Source organism: Oculina patagonica, chromosome 13, assembly GCF_052425735.1.
Source record: "Oculina patagonica isolate OP01 chromosome 13, crgOcupat, whole genome shotgun sequence".
Lineage (NCBI taxonomy): Eukaryota > Metazoa > Cnidaria > Anthozoa > Scleractinia > Oculinidae > Oculina > Oculina patagonica.
The window spans coordinates 35962989-35985118 of NC_135770.1; the positions used below are offsets into that span (position 1 = coordinate 35962989).

The following is a 22130-nucleotide window of genomic DNA, read 5'->3' on the forward strand; positions in this document are numbered from 1 at the left end:
ATTACGGTAACTGATCAGTATTTTTGACAAAAAAGCCTGATCTTTTAGTGAACGTTTTCTACGTTAATTATTAAATGTTATATTTGGTATTTTTTCGAAACAATTCAACAATTTCACATTTTTAATGTCTTAGTCCCTCTAGAAAAGTGAGGTCTTGGCAAGAGATTAGAAGTGAATAATTCGCTAAAAATCGCGCGTGGGAACGAAATCTGACGCTGAAATCGCGCTGCAGCGGCAGATCAGATGAGCCCTAGATGGTTTTGAGGGGCAGAGTGTGGTTTTTAATTTCTTCGAAGGACTGTCTGAAAAGGTCAAGAATTTAACAGGAAAGTACAAAGAAATGCATTTGTTTGTATTTGAAGATGAAGTGTTCAACATGACTCGAGCATGGGACAAAGAAAAATTCTGAGTCCCCGACGGGAATCGAACCCATGGCCTCCCAGATACCGGTTGGGCGCTCTAACCAACTGAGCTACGAGAGACTCGTTGTGAGCTGGGCTATTTTACTAGGTTGATAAGTGACACGCGTCCTGCATACTGCTAGGATCAGCAATGTCGAGTTCATCAAGTTTGTAGTAAATAATAAAGATGGTAAATTTTAAGCTCGGTAATAAATAATGAAGAAAATTCTGAGTCCCCGACGGGAATCGAACCCATGGCCTCCCAGATACCGTCGGTCGTCGGGGACTCAGAAGTTTTCTTTGTCCCATGCTCGAGTCATGTTGAACACTTCATCTTCATTATTTATTACCGAGCTTAAATTTACCATCTTTATTATTTACTTCTTTGTATTTTACATTGATCAATAAACCTATTTTATTCTTTCAAAAAAAAATTGACAATGCTCTCCTGTTAATTTTCCCACCAAATATCCAGTAAGTTACCTCAATATCCCGTATCCCGATAACCCGCAATAGGGCCTCGCGAATCTATACTATTTGATCATACGCGATGAGCTTTTGTTGCAATTACCGCTTTAGAATTCGAAACCATGGACACAGTGCTTTCTTAGAGACTGAGGAACTCGTCTGATAATACTCATACCTCCGCTCATTGAAAAACAAAAAGCAATCGGGATATCTCTCACGCGATATCACAGGATAGCCCCTTTGCTCTTGTAATAATCTGAATATCTTATCCAACTATAGCCTAACTTTTGTGTATAAAACTTTTTTTGAAAATCTGATAAGTGCATAGAGAACCCCAAAAAAACTAATTACAAAAAACAGCCATGAGATCCTAATGATAAGAGCGGCTTGATAGTTCCAGACTCTCCTTTCTCCCCCTATCTGTTGTTGCCATTCGCTCGCTTCTTCAACGAAGCTGGGATAGGCTAACATAAATGCCATACTGAATGTCATAATAATCAATCCTCTAAGTCAGTGCCCTGTGGCAAATAGGTCCAAGAAGAAAAATATAAAACTATCTACTAAAAGCAACTTAGTTCTTGTCAAATAAAGCTCCTGAAGTAATAAGGATTTTTTTTTCAGTGGTGCTGTTCGGTTTATTGCAAAACATGAATACCATAATGTTTGAAACCATCAGAAACTATGACATCACCATTGTTACAGACAGTTATGAACATGGGAATTTTGATGGTTTTTTCTCCAACCAAAGAAAGAAATTTACCTTCCACTGTGAACACCTTAAGTTTCTTGTTACCAGCATCACATACGATCACGTGACCAAAAGCATCAACAGTTAGTCCCAGGGGACCATACAGTTGTTTGTCACCAGATCCGTCGCAGCCAATATCATACAGAAACACTCCTTCCTTATTAAAAACCTTAACACAACTAATCCAGCGATACGACACAAAGAACTTGTCGTGATAATAACAAGGAACCTCGGGGTTTGCATGACAATTCGGGGCGCTGAAGGACTGCAGCAATTCTGTCCCGTCAGGGGAGAGGACCTTGATGTTACTGTCGCCTACGTCACACACGATCACGTGACCACTAGCATCAGTTCTAACAAACACACTAAGTGGTTTCAACAAATGCTCGCTGAATTTTTTGATAAACTGACCACGGTCAGTAATTGCAGACATTTCTTCTGCATGTGCACACTCTTCATGAGTGACCAAGATATCACCGTTCTTTGAGAATGCCACTGACATGGGATGACCTATCACTGGACGAAAAAACAGATTTGACATCAGACAAATGCAGTCCAAATGTGGTTCAAATATGATATTTGTCACATTTGTCGGTATTTGATTTGAAGACAAATATGACATTTGTCCCAAAGATAAATAGGATAATTGTGCATTTGCTTCTGGGTGTAAATGTGGACAAATGTGGTGTAAATCTAAGTTAAATATCATGATTTGTCTTGCTCAAAACACAGACAAATGCGTTAAAGATAATATTTGTCAGGACAAATTAAGGACAAATGCAGAGCAAATATTATCTTTGTCATGGACAGTAATCCAAAATTCTCTTCCCTTCATTGTCCCTGTTTTAAATTTGTATAAAATTGCTTTTTTAACATATTTCACTTTTTGGGCTGCAAATATCCAATATTAGACACTGCCTTAAATATAACCGTACATCAGAAACTTCATCTTTTTCAATAGTATTTTAGAATGAAATTGGAATTTACTTCTATTAACACAATCCTCAAGCAATCCCCCCTGTCCAATCATCTCATGCCTGTAGTCCTTAGCAAATCAACACAAAATTAATGTAAATAACATGTTTATTTACACTATCCTCCTTTTTTTACACAAACAAAACCATTTCTGTTAAAGAAATTAACATTTAACAGATAAATATATTTTATAACCCTTTATACACACTAATATACAATATGTACAAAATAAAACCTCCCAAATGGAAAAGGCTGCAAGGAAAGTTACGCATGCTGAAGTATGATAAAAATATAACACTGTGGATTTTAAATCTACACAACACTCCTGCCAACAGGAAGTTTTGGACAAAACATTTTCGCATTAACTGTACTTAGCGTGTAATAATTTATATAAAGTAGAAGTTGTTTTCCATAAAGACTCGCAGATAAGCTGCACTTCCTTCGCCGCACCAAAGATTTAATTTTTTTTTGGAAAAAGTGTTGCTATACATGCATATTTATGCAAGTCTATAGGTACTTATTTAAGTTAAAATGGAAGTGTTTCAAAATTTACAAGTGCAAAATCATTAACATAAGTGTATATAAACACTCCCAGGAAACCAGTTTTCAGCTATATCACTTAAAGCTTTTATAAGAAACTTTTGAGCTACTTAAATGTCATAAGAAAGTCTATGTAACACTACATGTTCTACGACTAACATTGTCTCAAGCCAGCTGATGGATGAATTTATTAAGAGTGAAAATGACAACAAAAGCCTGGGATGAAACTAAGTGTTCCTAAGATGTTTCTTCTAAATGGAAATACTACTGACTTAGATTTCATCATGCCAAAGACTCCTATTCACTTAACTTGGCTGAGACAGGACTTCTAAATAACAACTGCTGCCTAACAATTTCAATGAAGCATTGTAACAAACCAATGATTTTATCACATGACCAACACAGCTAAAATAGACCTAATGCATGATGACAAAACAAACCCGAAAGGCAGTATGGGCGTTGCAGTCACGTTCAAATCCAAGATGGGGCCAGCAGTGCATGGCCCTATTAATCTGTATTAGCTTTATTGGACCAATATAAAATCTCAAACAAATCACGTGAACTGCCACTCGACAGCCCAGCCACATCAAAATGCAGCATAGTTACCATTATAATTTTCCCCTTAGTTTGTGACTACAAGTACCACAATGCATGTTCAAGCCGTAAAGCATTGTTTGGCGTCATTATGCAAAAGGTCTATTAGAACTACTGTCAAACTGCTGGTTAATATTGTGGTGCAATGGTCCAATGCTGATAGACAGTTTGCTGGATAATCACCATCGCAAATAGTCATTTTCATCATACTGTTGTTCACATTAAAGTTTTGAAATTGATGCAACTGACAAAACATATCTGATCAAAATAAAAAAATGTAAAATCATTGGTCATGTGATAAAAAATTGAAATCATTGGCACTGTTTATGGTCCTCTTCGCAATACCCCAGCAAGGGCCCAAGCTGGGGCATTCTTTGGATGAGAATACAGGGACTCAGGTACAATGTCACCCTCCTCCCTTGGTACCATCATCCTTTTGGCACGTTGGCTCCTGGCCCTATCGGCCTTACGGTCCAGGCTCTTGAACTCCCGATCTAACTCATCTGATCTCCACTCAAACTTGCGTCGCACTAGCTTTTCAAGTTTGGGGATTGATTCTTCATCTGAGTTCTCCGGTTCATACACACTTTCCTCTGGCGACATGTACTCTATTGACAGGACCTCCTGTATTTTCCTCTTTTTCTCAGCTGTATAAGTACTCTGTACGAGGGCCTCTTTGCGTGCCTTGAGTTTCTACAAGGAATAACAAACATTGTCAGTCGTCTTGAATTAAACTGAGAGAACATAAAATAAAATGTCTGGTCAATGAAAAATTAATATACATTATATAAAAATTTCTACCATAACTAAGAGATTTCATGCATGCCTATTGGTCAAGAGCTGTGGTTGATGAGAGTATAGACCATGTGTGACCAACACGGTATGTCAAATTTCTGAAAACCTGAATGTTAATGCTTTTTCAAAACACAAAATTCCAGAAAATTGTATAATTTAAACAAAATGATTAGGGCAAAATTCCTCATATTTTGACAGCTTCAGAAGGAAAGAGTGGTTATTGTAGAAGCTGTTACTTGCAGTGCATGCGCATGTTACATGTACATGCATTATTTTTTTGAACTACATACCAGAATATTTACATATTGTTATGGTATAAAACAAATCTAACACATGGCTTGTACATTTTCCATGGTCTTCCCACTCCAATAGACCATAAGATGACGCCATAAAATGTCCAAAACTTTGCAGTGGAACCATGAGCCACATGCCTGTGGCTCTTGGTTCCATTTGAGCTATGAACATTTATTTTTATGACATCATTTTATGGTCTATAATACCAGTAAATATTGTGTCGACCATGAAAAAAAAGAGCGATTAATTTTATACAGTTAACTCCCTACAACTTGAGCCCTAGCTAACTCAAACCTCCCGCAAACTCAAACTAATTTTCATTTCTTTTAAGGCCATTTTCTATAGAAAATCGATAACTCAAACCTTTTTCCATGTCCTTTGAAGCTTTGCGTTATCGGGAGTTTACTGTACATGTATGTTAGATATACGTGTTGTGGTTTCATTTTTTTCTTGGTTTCAATTTTATTTTATTTTGTTGTTTATACATTACCATATCCAAGAAGAAAGGAAAATGAATTTTAACAACGGATAAAATTGAACCACAACATGTACATGAAAGTTATTGATAGCAGTTTCCTACTGACAATAAACAATAAATCAGTAAAAAAAAAACCTTATAAGACTTTATAGGATGATATTCTACTAGGTCATATGCATATTATCTATACAGACAGCAAATCCACTTACATTATGGCCCCTTTGATTTCTCCTTGAAGTAACTATACTCTTCGCTTGTTTATCCATCATTCTGCCCTCAACTCTGGTTGGTGTTGTCACTCTCTTCTGTCTTGCTTTTAATGTTTTAAAGTAAGTCTTTATTGCACCTAACCAAAGGGAAATTTGGAATTTAAATTACCATACAGTATAGCTTGTCATTAAAAGAACACATTAGGCAATGATATTGTGCGTGGATTGCTCTTGGAATTTAAGAGCATGGTGCATGATCCTCTACAATGCATCTACTCGAACAAGGCAAAGCTGGAACAAAACAATTGATAGCGACCTTTTTTTGGTAATGGACCAATATGATGTTGGTAAATGCAAAAAATGGTTTTACACTGCATATACAACAAATTTTAAAATTCAACAATGACACAAGTGGTTCTGGACCACTCAGAAAAAATGCCTTTGTTTTGATTGGTTACCCAGTACTTGAAATATTAATTTAATTGTTTTCATCAAAGCACATGTCTCACAGGGAAAGTTTCCACAATGGCTTTTCCCCAAAATACTCATTAAGTGAGATTGAAACATTAAAGGGGGAATATACATGTAGAGCAATGACCTTTAGGTTATTAATTTTTGGGGGGGTTTTTTTTTATTTTTTTTTTTTTTTAATTTTTTTTTTTTTTTTTTTTTTTTTTTTTTTTGAAGGGAAAAAAAAAGAAAAGGAGGGGGGGAAAAAAAAAGGAAAAAAAAAAAAAAATTAACTAAAGTAGTTTGGTTTGCTTACAATGTAGATATTACTTTGGTCAGATTTATTGATTATATACGCAAATACAATCCTCACAGAAGCACAGAGGACTCTTCTTCCGAAGAATGCAGAAATGTTAACCAATTTGTGTTACTTGCTTGATAAATTGTACAGGATTTTAGAGGAACTTGTTATTGTGATTACATTGTATTAATAGATCATCATTACAGTATTAGTTCTTTGGGATAATCATGAAAGATATCAAAAGTTAAAACTGAGCGGTACTTACGTTCCAGTAATACAGGATTGGCTTCTTTAAAAGCTGTTGTTGCCCTCACTCCTCTCTCTATCGCTTTACTTACTTCATTATTAGATTCGTCATTAAAACTGAAATTCAAAATGCAGTTAACATTTTTCATTACTACATTTTTAAGAGTTTCTTAACCTCTAAAAATATTACTGTCAAACCCCTATATATAAGCAGCCACTCACTATTAGGAAGCCAGTTATCAGTCCTAAAATTATTCTCAGTATAATACTGTATAAAGATTGGCTTGCCTTATTTTATATTTGAATAATTTCAATTTTATGGTCAGATCATCTTCTGTCAGAAATTCTGCTAAAAAAACTATTCTCTGCTGCCATGCATTTATTTTATTTTTTAACAGCTACAGAAAAGGTCATCTTCCCTTGTCACATAATTTATATTTGAAAGTTATGCCACATGTGGCCAATTGGCCCAGTCTATAATTCAATTGGTGTTGCTATTACACTGTACCTGTTTGCAGGATTCAAAGTCCACTCAATTGGAGGATCTTTTTCTTTCAGCTTTTTTACAATTTGGTGGACGCAGGCCTATATAAAATAAAAACTGGTAAATTGTAACAAAACTTGCACAAGTTTAACAACAACAACAATATAATTACATGTATGCAGTGAGTTGGCATTCCCAACTGTGAGAGTTGGAAGGTCTGATGAGAGTATTTTAAATTTATCAGATGTTCTAAATTGCTTTAACATGTTAATTTGTTTCGGTTTCTTTTTACATTTTTGCTAGTATAATTTTTATCCACCTGAGCAATATTGAAGTCAGCCAGGAAATCCTAGGAAATGCTACCGGTAATCTCGTACCCAGATGTCTACTTACCACGGTAGTACACATCTGATCAAGTGCGTTCAGTTCGCCAATCTGATTAGTTGATGAAAAGCTTCAGCATTAGCACACGGAAGATGCAAACTTTGTTTCGCATGCGTGCGCAGTACGTTAGCCAGTAAGAAAATATTTGGATTCAAAGGATTTTCTAAAACTGCGTCCGCGTTTTGAAGGTTACTAATGCGAATAAGCTACAGATACAGTTTGTAGTTCAAGCTTGTTTGTACAAATGTTTAAATGATACAGTATTTGTGGGTAAAAAAATGATTGAAAAACTTTGCAAATCCGACGCATACTTCAAGTATGCGTCAGATTTGCAAAGTTTTTCAATCATTTTTCTTGTCGCACAGCTGGCATGTACAGACTGTACGCGTCAAACACAGCGCATGCTTTTCCCCGCCATTGAAAGGCTGGGTTGAGTGTTTTAATTTATCAGCAAAAAATGAGTGGCGACATTTTTCCTTCCCCAACTCTATTTACTTGTCTTTTCTTGTATAGGAAAGTAATTAATGACCTATTGACAACGACCAAGTGAGCTTTTCAACCACTAAATTGCCGAGCATGCGTAGTCGCGTCATGTGTCTGATTTCTGACACATCTGATGCAAGCAAAATCTGACTTTACCAGCTGTTCTCTCTGAGGGTTGAGAAGATCTGGGTACGAGATTAAGAATATGCTTGAGTCCTGTGAAAACTGTACATTAACAGCTGTAGTAAGCCATGTAAAAGTAAAGTAACGTTAACCTCCACTGTTGATCAGCGACAGAGTCATGGCAATCTGGAATAGCATGCAAGGTAACAATCCCTGTATATGGTCTTGCTTTCACTGCATGTGCATTCAAATTAAAGCTTGCCAGATCTCCCTTTTGTTTAGCCATGAGAGATCTGGCTACAAGTCAGCCAGAAAAAAATCCACAGAAAAATCAGAGAGATTCCAGTTGCTAATTCTGAGAGCTGAGTATTCTAGTTGAAAGATTTTTGGACCTAAATAATTTTTAACACTTTTCAGAAACGTATGCCTGTCTGTGTTCTTGGTGCTGACCAGAAAAGTGGAATCTTTGGACAAGATTTTCTATCAAAGTGACACAAGATTTCTTTGAAATCGCCATGCAACTTGAAAAATTATAGTACTTACCACCATGTCCTTTGGAAGGTTCTCATCTCGCCTTGGATTTGTTCTTTGATGAGTTGCTAAAGTGGCAGACTCTTTTAAAGAGTCTACCTTTTCAGTTAGCGTTGCGATCTGGCGTTGAAGCTGTAGCAAATGCCTCTCGGTGTCAATAGCTGCTGAACGGGAAACTGGCGGGTTGATCGGTGTTGAACTAGTACTAGGAGTCCATGATGTTCGTGAACTGGAACGACTATCTGGCGGCGAAATGGTTGTTGATGTTCCTTCGAAATCTGAACCACGACCGTCGTCAAATTGTAAATCGCGCCGTGTACTGGTATGTCGGTTTCTTTCAACCAAAACGCGTGGACGGTCTTGCCCTCGTGGGACAATCGCCTGTCAAAGAGCAAAACAAACAAACCGCGCTGTCAATATTTTATATAGAAACGAAATGATTGAAATGTTTCTTTCCTTTTTAATTTCCAAGTGATCAACTCAAAAACGCCTAAAGAATCGATTAGGTTCTATTCTAAAGCCATGTATAGGGAAGGATGCAACCACTGTATTAAAGCAGCACGAACGTGACAAGAACTTTAAACCTACCGTGCGACTTGTGCGACGCTCTTGTCTCGGCGGCGAGTCCAACGAATCGTCACTTCCAAAATTCTCCAAATTGTTCGATCGGCTCATTTTAAATTTCAAAATAGTTGCTAGTCAGGTTCTAAATAAACTTGACGAAAGACGTATTGAACTGCAAAAGCAAAGTGCAAACCGAAACGATCGAAACGCTGTAAGATGTGTGATGTGACAACAACGACAGTGACGCCAAAACTCCCGCTCATTATGCTAATGTTCATTTCAATCATTCCATTGGTGGAAAAGCATCACATGATACATCTGATGCCTCGTTTTCGTTTGTCGCTCGATTCATTGATCGATCGTTTGAAGAAAGAACTCTGAAGTCTTGAATCTTGGTTTAACCGCAACATGGGAAAGAAAAGGTATTTTTGTAGCCACTGCAATGATTATGTAAGTCGAGGTACGCGATCAAATCATCTTAAAGAGCTCGCAGCGGCGAATGGAACTTCTTATGACACTGATGATTCTGAAAGCTTTGATGCGTCTGCTTTGGAAAACAATGACAGCGATGGAAGCGATCGGCGTTGTTCTGATGGTAAGATGATTCTTGTAATAAGCTTAATAAATTATACTTATGTATATGACTGACAGCCATGTCTTTACCTGAACGGTTGGCAGCCTGAACAACTTAGAAACAACAAAGATTTTTCAACTTTACATGTAGCCTTCAAGGGCCCATTACAGTACGTCGTTGCCAAGTAACGCGGTTGCCAAGCAAGTGCAATTTTCCAGGCTAGCAGATTCTTACTTTGTGGGTTTTCAGAGTTCTCCTTATCAGGGGGTAACCAGTGGAATTTACTGTGAGAAACACTTTACCACTTAGAATCTTAAAAATTCAACAGGTGAATAACATTTAAATTGCGCTCAAGGTTCGAGACTTATCACTTAACTAGAAATCTTATTTTAAGAACTATTTCTCAAAACAAATCGCGAATTAAGGACCTTAATTCTTAAATAAAAAAACGGCCACCTTAAATCAAGTGATCGTTTTTTATTTAAGAATTAAGGTCCTTAATTCGCGATTTGTTTTGAGAAATTGTTCTTAAAATAAGATTTCTAGTTTAAGAGTGAATTACATTTTGTACGGAAGCCAACTAGCCAAAGGCTAGTAGAAATGCAGTTTTGGCTAGTAGGTTCTGGGCTTTCTCTAGCCAAAATGGCTACTTAAAATTTCAGGAATTTGATTGGAAGAAAACCTCTGAGACTCAGAACTCACAAGAACACTGTCTTCACTTATTAAACTATCAGACTGTAGTCACAAGCTGAAATAACCAAAAAGTAACCTAAAATTAACTCTTAAAATAACAATAGCAGAGCCAGTGAAGAAGGCAAAGTGCCTCTGCTCAAACCGAAGTTTCAAAGTAGCTTGAAAATTCTGGCTAGTAGAAAATTGGTTTTGGTTAGTGAAATCAAAGCTGTCACTAGCCAATAGGCTTGCTAGCAAAAAAAGTTTGTCTTGAGCCCTAGCGCTTTTCCAAATTGTTCCATTGTCCCATCATTCACTTAACGAATGCAGACGGCTTGAAATTTGAAGTTTCAGTTTAACATTTAGTTGCTTGAAAATAAATGCATTTAACCTAATTGGTTAGTGATTGATTATTAGGTGAGCAGTGAAATAAAATATCTGGATGCTGAATGGTCACATACCCAAGCCATAGAACCAAAACCTATTTGCTACTAGCCAGAATTCTCAAGCTACTTTGTAACTTCGGTTAAAGCAGATCTAGAGGCACTGTATTTATTACTTTTTGTAAAATTTCATTTTTACCCTTGGTCTGCATTTTCCCTGGTTGCAGCAGTCAGTGTAAAATGCCTGACGTCCCCAGGTGGCCGCTGAGCGAGGAGGAGGGATCTTGATAAGAGACGACTGGGGAGAGTCAGGTAAAATGCAGACTGCAGACTGTAGACCGGGCATAAAAGTTTATTTATCACCATTCAACTTTACCTGCCATCACTCATATGGAACGTCATGGCGAACCTGGGACACAACAAATTTTATTAGCGATACTTACCTAATTCAGTATTAATTTTCTGTAATGTACTCTCAGTCTGCAGTTTACTTCTTGTCTGCAGTCTGCATTTTTCCCCAACAGGCAAAACATACAATATTCATTTGACTTTAATTGCCAGTATTCAACATGTGGTCAGCAGAGCACACTTTTTGTCCTTATTTTTAACAATTAGCTTTTGTAGGTGATTGCTGCCTAGTTTTTCTAGCCTCTGTAGACAACCGCAAAGCTTGAGGAATACTGTGAGCTTCAATGTACAAATTATACCCAAGGTCAATTAAGAGAGTATATTTCTGTGTCTTATGGAGGCTACATGTATTTATTGGCCTTCAATATATACAGTTTGAAGTACAGTACAGTGTATGGTCATGCCCTTGTTTACATAATTTTTTTGGCCAGTTTTTGTTTTCTACTGTGTTGTATCAGTTTGTTAAGAAAAATGAACAGAATGCACCATCACTTTCATTGATCAGAATGCACATCTGATATCCAATAAATTGGAGCATTTTAGCTACAAAAGAAACCAGTGAGATTCATTCGCCTGAAGTGCTTCTATAGTCGTAAATAAACCAGAATATTGTGCTTTGCATAACACACCTGAAAAAATGCTATTTACATGGACATGTATTCAGCATGTGCAAGTTATTTTACTTGAGAAGGGTTAAAAGACAGACAGATGTACATATACATGTAGTACATACATACTGTATTGGTACATGTTACTTGATTATTTGTTGTTACTCGTGATCTTGACAGACATGATATGCAATTCTGAAGTCAAAATAATTTCTGTGATTCCCATCTTCCTGTTGAAAAAGTCTCAATTAGTAACAGGGTTCTCCTTGTTTTTTGAGTGAATATGAATATGTTTTGGTAATTTCTGGTGACACATGAAAAGGCAAATTTAATGTGATTCGATTTTGAAACAGGGTATTAATGTGCATGTAGGGGTCCCTATGTGTTGAAGTCATTGAGGCTGCAGGGACTGTCAACTTACTTTTGAGTGGTTCTGTACATGTATTTTCAGCTGACATCCAGCTGAGTACAACTTACTACACTGAATTAATGATTCCTATTTCTGACTACAACAATTACAATATTCTCTCGTTACTATTCTATTACAGGTCAGACTACACGTGCGAATCCAGAAGCAACTAGAGACTGCTTTACAAACCTTGATGATGAAGATAGGAGGCTGTTCGATGAGGCATTTATTCGCAACTCTATTGGTGAGCCAGAGGATCTTGATGAGAGTTTATTTTGTGAACAAGTGCATTCTACAAACCAAGAGTTATGGGATGACTTGGTAGAAGAGAATGTGATGGAGGACCTTGATGAGTCAAGCTTTCCAGGTGCTGTTGAAGCAGATGCTGATACCCACAACAGAACCACCCTTATCAACTGGCTGTTAATCTTCATTTGCTATTGGTGGACCTACTGCAATATTGCTGACCGTGGAATTGAACTCATGCTTCAGTTTCTCCATGCTTTCTTTACTGTTCTTTCACAGCGTATTCCATGGATGACCTTATTTGTGGCATCTTTTCCTTCAAGTCTGTACTTATTGAAGAAGCACTTTGGCTTTCACAAAGACTGTTTCCAGAAGTTCGTGGTATGCCCAAAGTGTAATTCACTCTACAATTATGATGCTGCTTTTGTGACAGTTGGAACCAGAAGGGAGTCAAAGAAATGTTCATTTGTTGAGTTCCCAAACCACAGGCAGAGAGCTCATCGCAAACCTTGCAACGAAGTTCTTTTAAAAGAAGTGAAACTCCAAGATGGAAAAACTAAACTCTACCCAAAGAAGGTTTACTGTTACAGTAGCATCATTGAGACACTAAAGATTTTTCTCCAGCGTCCTGGTTTTGTATCACGTTGTGAACTGTGGAGGGAAAGAGAAAGGACCAGCATTCCAGGGTTATTGACAGATGTGATCCACGGTAGGGTATGGCGGAATTTTAAGGCTCCAGATGGTTCGCGGTTTATGAGCCATCAAGGGAACTTGGCCTTAATGATGAACGTTGACTGGTTTCAGCCATATAAACATTCGCCATATAGTGTTGGTGTAATTTACCTGGCCTTAATGAATTTACCTCGTGGTGAGAGGTTCAAAAGAGAGAACGTGATAATAGCAGGAATTATTCCGGGTCCAAGTGAACCACAAAGTCTCAACCCATTCCTGGTTCCAGTAGTTGGAGAACTGAATCAACTTTGGAAAGATGGAGTTGAAGTACGTCATTCAGGCTCACCTAGAGTACCTCAGAAATTTTTTGCAGCATTGTTGTTAGTAGCATGTGATGTGCCAGCTGCGAGAAAATTATGTGGCTTTCTGGGACATGGTGCTAAAAGAGGCTGTTCGAAATGTAAAAAGGAGTTCATCCCAGGTAAACACTTTGGAGACAAAATGAACTTTGGAGGATTTGAAAGTTGCCTTCATCGAACAAACGAAGAACACCGTTCTGAAGCTCAAGAAATTTTGCAAGAGGACACTTACCAGGGGCGCGAGAAGAAGCAAACAAAATATGGTACTCGCTACACAGAACTAATGCAACTTGAATACTTTGATTGCATCAGATTCACAATAGTTGACCCTATGCATAATTTATTCCTAGGAACAGCTAAACATATGATGAAAAACATTTGGCTTCCAAACAAACTTTTCACACAAAATGACCTTAAAGCCATACAAGATTTAATAGACAACATGAAAGTGCCATCTAACATGGGGCGGATCCCAAACAAGATAGCATCAAGTTTTGGAAGTTTCACATCAGAACAGTGGAAGCTGTGGACTGTTGTCTATTCAGAATTTGCTCTTAAGAATTATTTACCAGCAGAAGATTACAAACTGTGGCTTTTGTTTGTAAAAGCTTGCCGAATATTAACAGCCCCCGTCATCACTATTAACTCTCTGTCTGAAGGACATTCTTCACTGATGCAGTTCTGTAAGAAGTTTGAGTCAATGTATGGACAATTGGAAGTCACACCGAACATGCATTTACATTCACATATTATCAACTGTGTAATAGACTATGGGCCAGTGCATAACTTTTGGCTGTTTTCCTTTGAACGGTTCAATGGCCTACTTGGTGACTTCAAGACGAACCAAAGATCTGTGGAAATTCAGCTAATGCGTAAGTTTCTTCGAGATCAAGACATCAGAGACCTTCCGTTTCCAAGTACATTTTGTGAACACTTTGATCCTATTTTCAGCCAAATGAAAAACACAAGCATGGATCCTCTTCAGGACATTAGTTCCACTGTGGATCTGTTATCTCTATCAGATGGCCCTGTTACCAAATCAAACCTCTGGTTGGATGATGGATCATGTACTTGTATCTCTCCTCACAGAGTAGATAACCTGGATGATGACGAACTTAACTTTTTAATGGAGTCGTATTCAACATTTATTGACGGAGTGGATTTCAGAAATGGAACTGTCATTTTTGATCGTTATGCCTGTGTGGAATTCTGTGGTGAGCGGTATGGTTCCCTTGATTCAAGAAGTGAGCGTTCTTCTTATGTCATTGCACCTTGGGTTGGAGTCGGTGGCCAAGTAAATCCTGACACATCAGATGCAAGGCCTGCAGTTGTCCGGTACTACATGAAACAAAACATTTGCATCCATGGACAGTGGATAACCCTTGTCATGGCCTATGTTTCATGGTTTCAGAAGCACCCAGACAGACATAAGCGCCAGAGTGGAACCACAGAAATATGGTGTAAGGACATTTTTGAGCCATTAGGACCTGCATCGTTCCTTCCTGTTCAAAGGATTCAATGTAAATTTGTTGGAACTGTGCAAACATGGAAGAGAGAAAATGTTCTCTTTGTTTTACCACTAGAAAGAAAAATTTACTTGTAATTAGAATTAACTTGAGCTTTTTGCATGTTGCTACTGACAACTACTGTATTTTACTGGGAAACTCAAAAAACCTTAACACCAGAAATTATGCAATGTTACTACCGGTTCCACCAGAACAGTAATTACTTTTGGTATTGAGTTTTGCTTGCATGTCCTGAACTTTCTTGTGATTGGTCACTAAACAATCAACAACTCCTTCAATATTTCGGGGATTTTCTGAGTTTAGCTGTCAAAACCATGATTGCTGAAAATATTTCTTAAAATTTGTGGTTACAGAAAATATCCATACCTTCCCTAAGGATGGTTCTTCTGTTCAGACCTTCCCACCCCTCTGGCATTTCTAGTTTTGCTTCATACTTCCCTTAAAAGTTTTGGCTTTTGAGACCCCCTCCCCTTAAGAATTTCTAATGACCATCCTTGGGGTGGGTATGGATATTTTCTGGAACCACAAGATTTGTTTGTTGTAACATGACACAAGACCACACTGCATGTACATGTATATGCTTAAAATGCAAATCAAATTTCCTTGATTGCAGTTACTGTCATCAATATCTTGCAGTTTAGATATTGATCATATATAATCATAATATTGCACTATTGCTGGTGATAAAAACAGGTTTTTTCATTGTCAATTTCTCCTCGGTTTCTAATATCAATCAACTGTCATTATTTATTATCAGTTGGTATCGACTTTCAGTTTCATTGATTGGTCATCACTAGATGTAGCAAAACATGTGAGAAGCAACATATTTCCTGGGCATTTTGGATTTTCTATGGAAAAAAAAACATTTGAAAAACAGTATTTTCTGGTATTTTAAAATGACTTTTCAAATAATGTCAACACCCCCCATTGGTTATCTTGTTTTGCCAGCAAGAATGAAGCTGTTGGAATGTAATGGCATTAAGGTCAGCACACACTAGATGACACGTCGGGGCAACATGCTGCTGCGACATGTCGCCTCGTGTGACATGGTGTATTCTTGCTACAAACAAGTCGCTGCGATAGAATTTTGTCGCTGTGATTGTCGCACAAATTCAAACTGGTTTGAATTTGTTCGACACATGGCAGCGACAAAATGAGCGATAGCAGCATTGTTGCAGCACGTGTCCATGTCTGCTATTAATCGCTGCGACAAAATATAAATTAACCAATGAGAGAGTGTCATGTATTTTTTGCCATATTGAATTGGAAAACTAGTTCACATTCCCACTCTTCCAAATTTGCTGTTTGTGCACCGAAAAAACGCCTTGTCACAGCAACTTGTTTTGAAGAATTACACATGGGGCGGCCTTTTGCTGCGACTTGTCGCCTAGTGTGTACCTTTAGGGTAACATTGCCAGGAAAATTTTTTTGAAGCTACAACCTGTAGGTATAAAGACGTTTAAGAGTAATTTACAGAGTTGTTGCACTGTTTGTTGATGATTTTAAATAATTTCAAAGAATAAAGGTAATGGTTTTAATTGATTCAAGATGATTCCTTGTTGTTATTTATTTGGTTATTTATTCACTACTTCCTTCTTTTATTTTTTTTCTCTGTTGATATTACATAACAGCTCGGCTCAAAAACCTCAAACCCAGACATCTACCTGAAAAAACATTCAATAATCAATGAAAAGAAAGATATGTAGTGATTAAGACTCCACTTTTTCTGCTTCAAATTTATTCAGTTTTACCCTATATTTGTTTAAGTGCAAATATGGTATTATATTTATACTGCATTTGTTATACATTTGTCTTGGACAAATGTGATGACATATTTGTCCCACATTTATCTTCTTTTGTCTCCGACAAATGTTATATCAGATTTGTCTTACATTTGTCTTCCAGCCAAATGAAGTCAAATTCATGATTTCATCCAGTGTATCTTCACAGGACCAGCTTCTGATCCCTCCTCGCCTCCTATTGTCCTCAGATATTTCCAGCTCTCGTCAAACATCTGAATGCACTTATCATCGTAATCTGCTACGGCAATTTTTCCTGTTCTTTCGTTCTTTGCGATGCCCCACGGGCGCATAAACTCTCCTTGCCGTCCCAGTCCACGCGACAAAACTACTTTGTAACAATGTGGCTCCATGTTAACACTCCAGGGACTACCAGTCAGCGGCCATCCATTAACCTCAATTCTAACGTTATGTAGACTAACACTCGTGGGCTTGTAACGCACTGTGTAATTGCCATCTTTGCAATCTTCGACATTCATTTCCTCTTCTCCAGTTGATGAGCTGATGGTGACAGTCACTTGGTCTTGTTCGTGATAAAACTGATTTCCCTCTGAATCTCGTGTAGTGACTGTGAAGCTGGTTTCAATCCCCAATTCTGCTTCTTTCAAACCTTTTCCTTCAGCTACTGATTGTGAATGATCAGTGCTACTAGCAACAACTTGACCCAGTGGAACCAATCTTCCTGAAGCAGTTACGGCTCCTCTTCTTGGAACAAAATTAACATGCTCTGGCTTGTAAAGTTCCATTTTCTGACTCTGATTCAAAAGCTCTTCACAGCCTCCGAAGGCAACATGCTCTTCTTGCAGAATTTTCAAGCCAATGTCATTTTGAAGAACACCCTCGCCAAGTTCAATAGAACTTTTCAATTCAGTAACAAGCAATTGAAATTTTTCCAGTTGAGCCTGATGGTCTCGTTCTTGTTCTTCATTAATCTCAGTTAGTTTTGTCTTGACCGTGGCTTCCTGCTCTTTCAAATCACGAATAAGCTCAGTCAGCTTGTTCTGAGCGGCAACGATTCTTGCTCTGCTTTCTTTCCTCAATTCAATTTGTTCATTTATTTTACTTTCTACAGAGACAACTTCCGCCTTGGCTTTGTCCAGAATGTTGGCCATTGACACCTTTCGTTCTTCAGCAGCTTGCTGTATTTCAGTTTTTTGATGATGGCCATGCCGTGTTTGTCCACACTTGAGACAAATGCAAACTTTACATTGTTGACAATAATATTGCAGTGCTTCGTCCTCGTGGTATTTTTCTTTGCACATGGCTAGTCCACGCACCTTCTCTTTACTTTTCGAGCATTTACCTTAAAATAAAATCAGAAACATTATCGTATAAAAATTCTATCTGGCTGCTCTTACTCAGGATATCTGCGCCAAACCAACCTTGATCCTAGGCCCCCTCTCCTTTTCCTTCGGGGGCGTTGTTCAAATCCCCCCAAAAATATAGAGGAAACCCTTTTGATTTATTAAACAACAAGCAGCGGCCATCGCTCCTAGGCTTCCTCCTGGAGGAAAAGGAGAGATAGTCTGGGATCGAGGTTGCGCCATAACATCACAAATTCATAGCGGTTTGCGACATTCTCGTCCCCATAGCCCTTTTGTTTCTGTTAGCTGGCTTGGCGCGAGTGACGAAGTCGCGAGAAAGTCTAAGGACTCTGGGGACATAGGATTTTTGAATTAATTCGAATTTTTTTGACTGGCTGTTTGGAACAAAGAATATCCTAAACGGAAGTCAAAAACATAACGACTCTCTCATACATTCTTTTGAAACGTCATGACTACATACATGAAGACCGGAAGTCCTAGAATCTAGGACTGGAAATCCTGTGTCCCTGGAGAGCCCTTCGTTTTTCTCGTGCCAAGGCCCAGCCGGCTAAGAAAAACGAAAGGGCTATGGGGACGAGAATGGGTTGGCGTCACAGGGCCACTTGTTCCCAGGATATTCCTCATGTTAAGGTGATAGAGGAAACCCTTTTGATTTATTAAACAACAAGCAGCGGTCATCGCTCCTAGGCTTCCTCAAGGAGGAAAAGAAGAGATAGCCTGGGATCGAGGTTGCGCCATAACGTCACAAACTTATAGCGGTTTGCGTCATTCTCGTCCCCATAGCCCTTTCGTTTCTGTTAGCCGGCTTGGCACGAGAAAACGAAAAGCTCTGGGGACATAGGATTCTTAAATTAATTCGAATTTTTTTGATTGGCTGTTTGGAACAAAGAATTCCTATATGGAAGTCGAAAACATAACGATTCTCTCATACATTCTTTTCCATTCCTAGAATCTAGGACTGGAAATCCAGTGTCCCTGGAGAGCCCTTGTTTTCTTGTGCCAAGGCCCAGCCGGCTAAGAAAACGAAAGGGCTATTGGGAAGAGAATGGGTTGGCGTCACAGGGCCACTTGTTCCCAGGATATTCCTCATGTTAAGGTGATAGGGACCGTATGTTGGAGTAGAGCGTAACTACAACTAAGGAGTTTTAAGCAGTTTTGAAAAGAAAGACTGAAAAAAATTCAGGCTTAAACGGAATTCGAACCTACGACCACTGCGAGACTGTTGACTACTAGTAGCAAAATGTTGATGTTTAAAGTATCTGCTATTATTATTATTATTATTATTATTATTATTATTATTATTATTATTATTATTATTATTATTTTTAATTAATTTCTAACACGATCTAACCTGGATCAGTGTCTTCTTTTGTTGCTGTTAGAACATGTAGCATTTTCATAATTTCACTCAGCTGTTCTTTAATGTTGTCATCGTCTTTCTTCCACTGACTAAAGAGTTTCTTGTAGTGATCTTGAACTTCAGAGTCCATGCACTCTTTTCTAAGATCGTCTATAGCAGCTTCGTACTTAATGCCTCCCAATCTGACCAGAACCTTCCGGATGTCACGCCAGTAGTCGTTGAACGTTGCATCGTCAACAGAAGCGTTCTCAGCGTGAGCGTACACAGTGTTTCTAAAATACTTTACACGAGCAATGTCCGCTTCACGGCTTAGGTCTGTTACGGCAGGTAATTCATCCCAGCCAGTCAGCGGAGGAATTAAACCACACAAGTTTCTTAACAGAATCATTAACAAAGTTGTGTCAAAGTCGCGTGAAGACACTGAAGTAGGGATGGCAGGAAAAAGTTTTCCCCATTGTATTGGATTGATAATCTTTCTTGCTCCAAGTGCCTGCAACCTGGTTATGCTTCCTGCCAAAACTGCCTGTAGATTTGCTGGTGGATGGATGACATCGAATGTGTCCCTGAGGGCTTGGGTTCCAATATCAACCAACAGGCGACACAACCTAGCGTAGTTCGTTGTCTCTTTTGTGGACGAAGAAGTCGGAATCGCACTCGCCATGACAGGTTCCTGGTTTTAAAAAAGTTAATTTATCATACTAACATCGTCATTTGATTTGTATGGGTAAGAAAATTTAAAGACACCCCCATGCCCCCCCCCCCCCTCCAACCCCTGCGTCTGTCCTACTAATTATCATGGCTCCTGTTATCACCTAGTTATCACAAAATAGGTCGGAAGACTAAATTTTAAAATGGAACAGACAAATAATGTACAATTGTCGCTAACCAGCGTGATGTAGGCCGGTCAACCCCATTTTACTTCGACACAATTCTTTTAACAATCTTACACAATAAAATAAATTTACAAAAAACTTGTTTAGGCCTAGGGGTGTGTGTTTCCGGTGACTGTTCCGGTGCTCCGGTGTTCCGCTATTCCGGTGTTTCTAATTTTTGCACGTGCGTTACAGACAGTCTAACCACAAAGACGTGTAAAACAATGAAAGCTACGCAATGGGAGAATTACATCATTTAAATCTCAGCTTTGATGAACAATCACTGACGGAGAACATAAGATAATAGTCCACATAATAAAAAGTATAGTGAAGGGACTAGCAACACCGTTGTGATCAGCTTACTTATCAGATCTCATTACAGATGTTACCTTCTGTCTGAACAAGCAGTTCCCGGACCGATCAGACAGCGATCACTTTATAGATATAATCCTCACGAACCGTTTATACAACGTATTAAGCAGTAAGAAACGAACAGATCACAGGCGTACGAGGAATAGATCGCTCAACGTATTATAAGCAGAAACTGAAAAAGTTCGTTCTCGTGACTAAGTTAGGTAGCCTCGTTCTCAGGGGTATCGTGTCGCAATTCTTACTCATTCCCAGGGCCTCACTCACTCTATGCTCTTTTCTTCCGCCTTTCTTTCATGCCGGTGAAAGAGTAAAAGAAAACTCTGTTACCAAGACGAGGCACGCGTCTCACGAGGGTCATGTACGGCTGTTGGCGCCACGCATGCGCGGTTACAGGCATCATATTGACGATATTTACTTTTTCGCGACCAAAGCGTACGTTAGCCTGGCCTGTAGCATAGGTGGAATGCGTGACAAGCGCGAGTCACACACGGCGCAACTTGAAGAAAGTTTTGTCAATATTTCAGTTTCCCTCGATTAAGCCAATCTCGTCCCCAGGGCTAGCCCCCTACGCTAACATTCTTTTGGCTCGGCGACCACTAGAAGAGTGCGTGACGATCCATGGGGGTAGTCAGGCCATACTATACCAGGGACGCTACAAAGGGAGGTGGCATCAGCGTTAATTAGCCTGAATTTCAGACGTCTTCTCTGCTCGCTTCCATGGAGGTATTTTTGGTTTGCAAAACCCGCAGAAGCAATTTGTAAATTTGAGCTCAAGTACGTCATTGTTTTAAACCTTTTCTCTTTTTCGCGAATCGCAATCGCTTGTAAGGCCATCCCAATAAAATGTTTCGTTCCCGGGGGGGGGGGTACTCCCCATAACGGCCTATACGGGGAGGCTCCGCCCGAAAGGGGTACCTTTTTCAGGCTTCAGGTATATAAAAGGGTAGGGATTTCACGAGTTTTAAGTATATGAAAGGGTATGGAAATATGTCATTTGGCTATTTAAAAGGGCCTTTAATTAAAATATTTCGAACTGACGCAATTCATGGCTGTATTATTTTAATTTATTAAGCGCTACATAAAAATGACAAGAAAACGTCCTATTTTAAGTCCACGCCATGTCGCTTAGGTATATGAAAGGGGTACCTTCTTTCAGTTAAAGGTATACGAATGGGGTACAATTTCTGTCAAAAATGGTATATAAAAGGGTAAGGGGTTAGAACTTGGGGCGGAGCCTCCCCGTATAAAACTTTTTTGAGTACCCCCCCCCCCGGGGGGGGTTTCGTTTCCCATCGCCCCGTCTCTTGTGATGGTGGGTCGGTCGGTCGGGCAAAAAAAAAAGAAGAAGAAGAACACTTTAAGGGGTCTGGGTTCATTTAAGAAGCCAAGAGATGCAGAACCGATAGATTTTGTTTCAGTCGATCTCGCTGAGAATGTTGGAACAATCGTTAACGCCCTTGGCACGAAACAGCCTTTG

The 22130-nt window shown here is 38.8% G+C and overlaps 3 protein-coding genes across 3 annotated transcripts; 1 reads left to right on the top strand and 2 right to left on the bottom strand.

The window, feature by feature from the left end:
* Positions 1 to 902: 902 nt before the first annotated feature.
* Positions 903 to 20829, bottom strand: LOC144634794 (uncharacterized). The gene is made up of 4 exons (XM_078493830.1): positions 20671 to 20829; positions 19401 to 20079; positions 16879 to 18027; positions 903 to 2133 (listed from the first exon to the last, which is right to left on the bottom strand). Exons 2-4 carry the CDS (start codon positions 20068 to 20070, stop codon positions 1505 to 1507), a joined length of 2448 nt encoding a protein of 815 aa, XP_078349956.1. The 5' UTR covers positions 20071 to 20079; positions 20671 to 20829; the 3' UTR covers positions 903 to 1504.
* On the bottom strand, positions 2721 to 9228 carry LOC144634793 (uncharacterized). Its single transcript, XM_078493829.1, has 6 exons — positions 9093 to 9228; positions 8517 to 8885; positions 7008 to 7084; positions 6519 to 6616; positions 5503 to 5639; positions 2721 to 4419 (listed from the first exon to the last, which is right to left on the bottom strand). The coding sequence occupies exons 1-6, from the start codon at positions 9177 to 9179 to the stop codon at positions 4051 to 4053; spliced, it is 1137 nt and encodes a 378-aa protein (XP_078349955.1). The 5' UTR covers positions 9180 to 9228; the 3' UTR covers positions 2721 to 4050.
* On the top strand, positions 9428 to 15990 carry LOC144635628 (uncharacterized). Its single transcript, XM_078494715.1, has 2 exons — positions 9428 to 9663; positions 12262 to 15990. Exons 1-2 carry the CDS (start codon positions 9477 to 9479, stop codon positions 15000 to 15002), a joined length of 2928 nt encoding a protein of 975 aa, XP_078350841.1. The 5' UTR covers positions 9428 to 9476; the 3' UTR covers positions 15003 to 15990.
* Positions 20830 to 22130: the final 1301 nt, after the last annotated feature.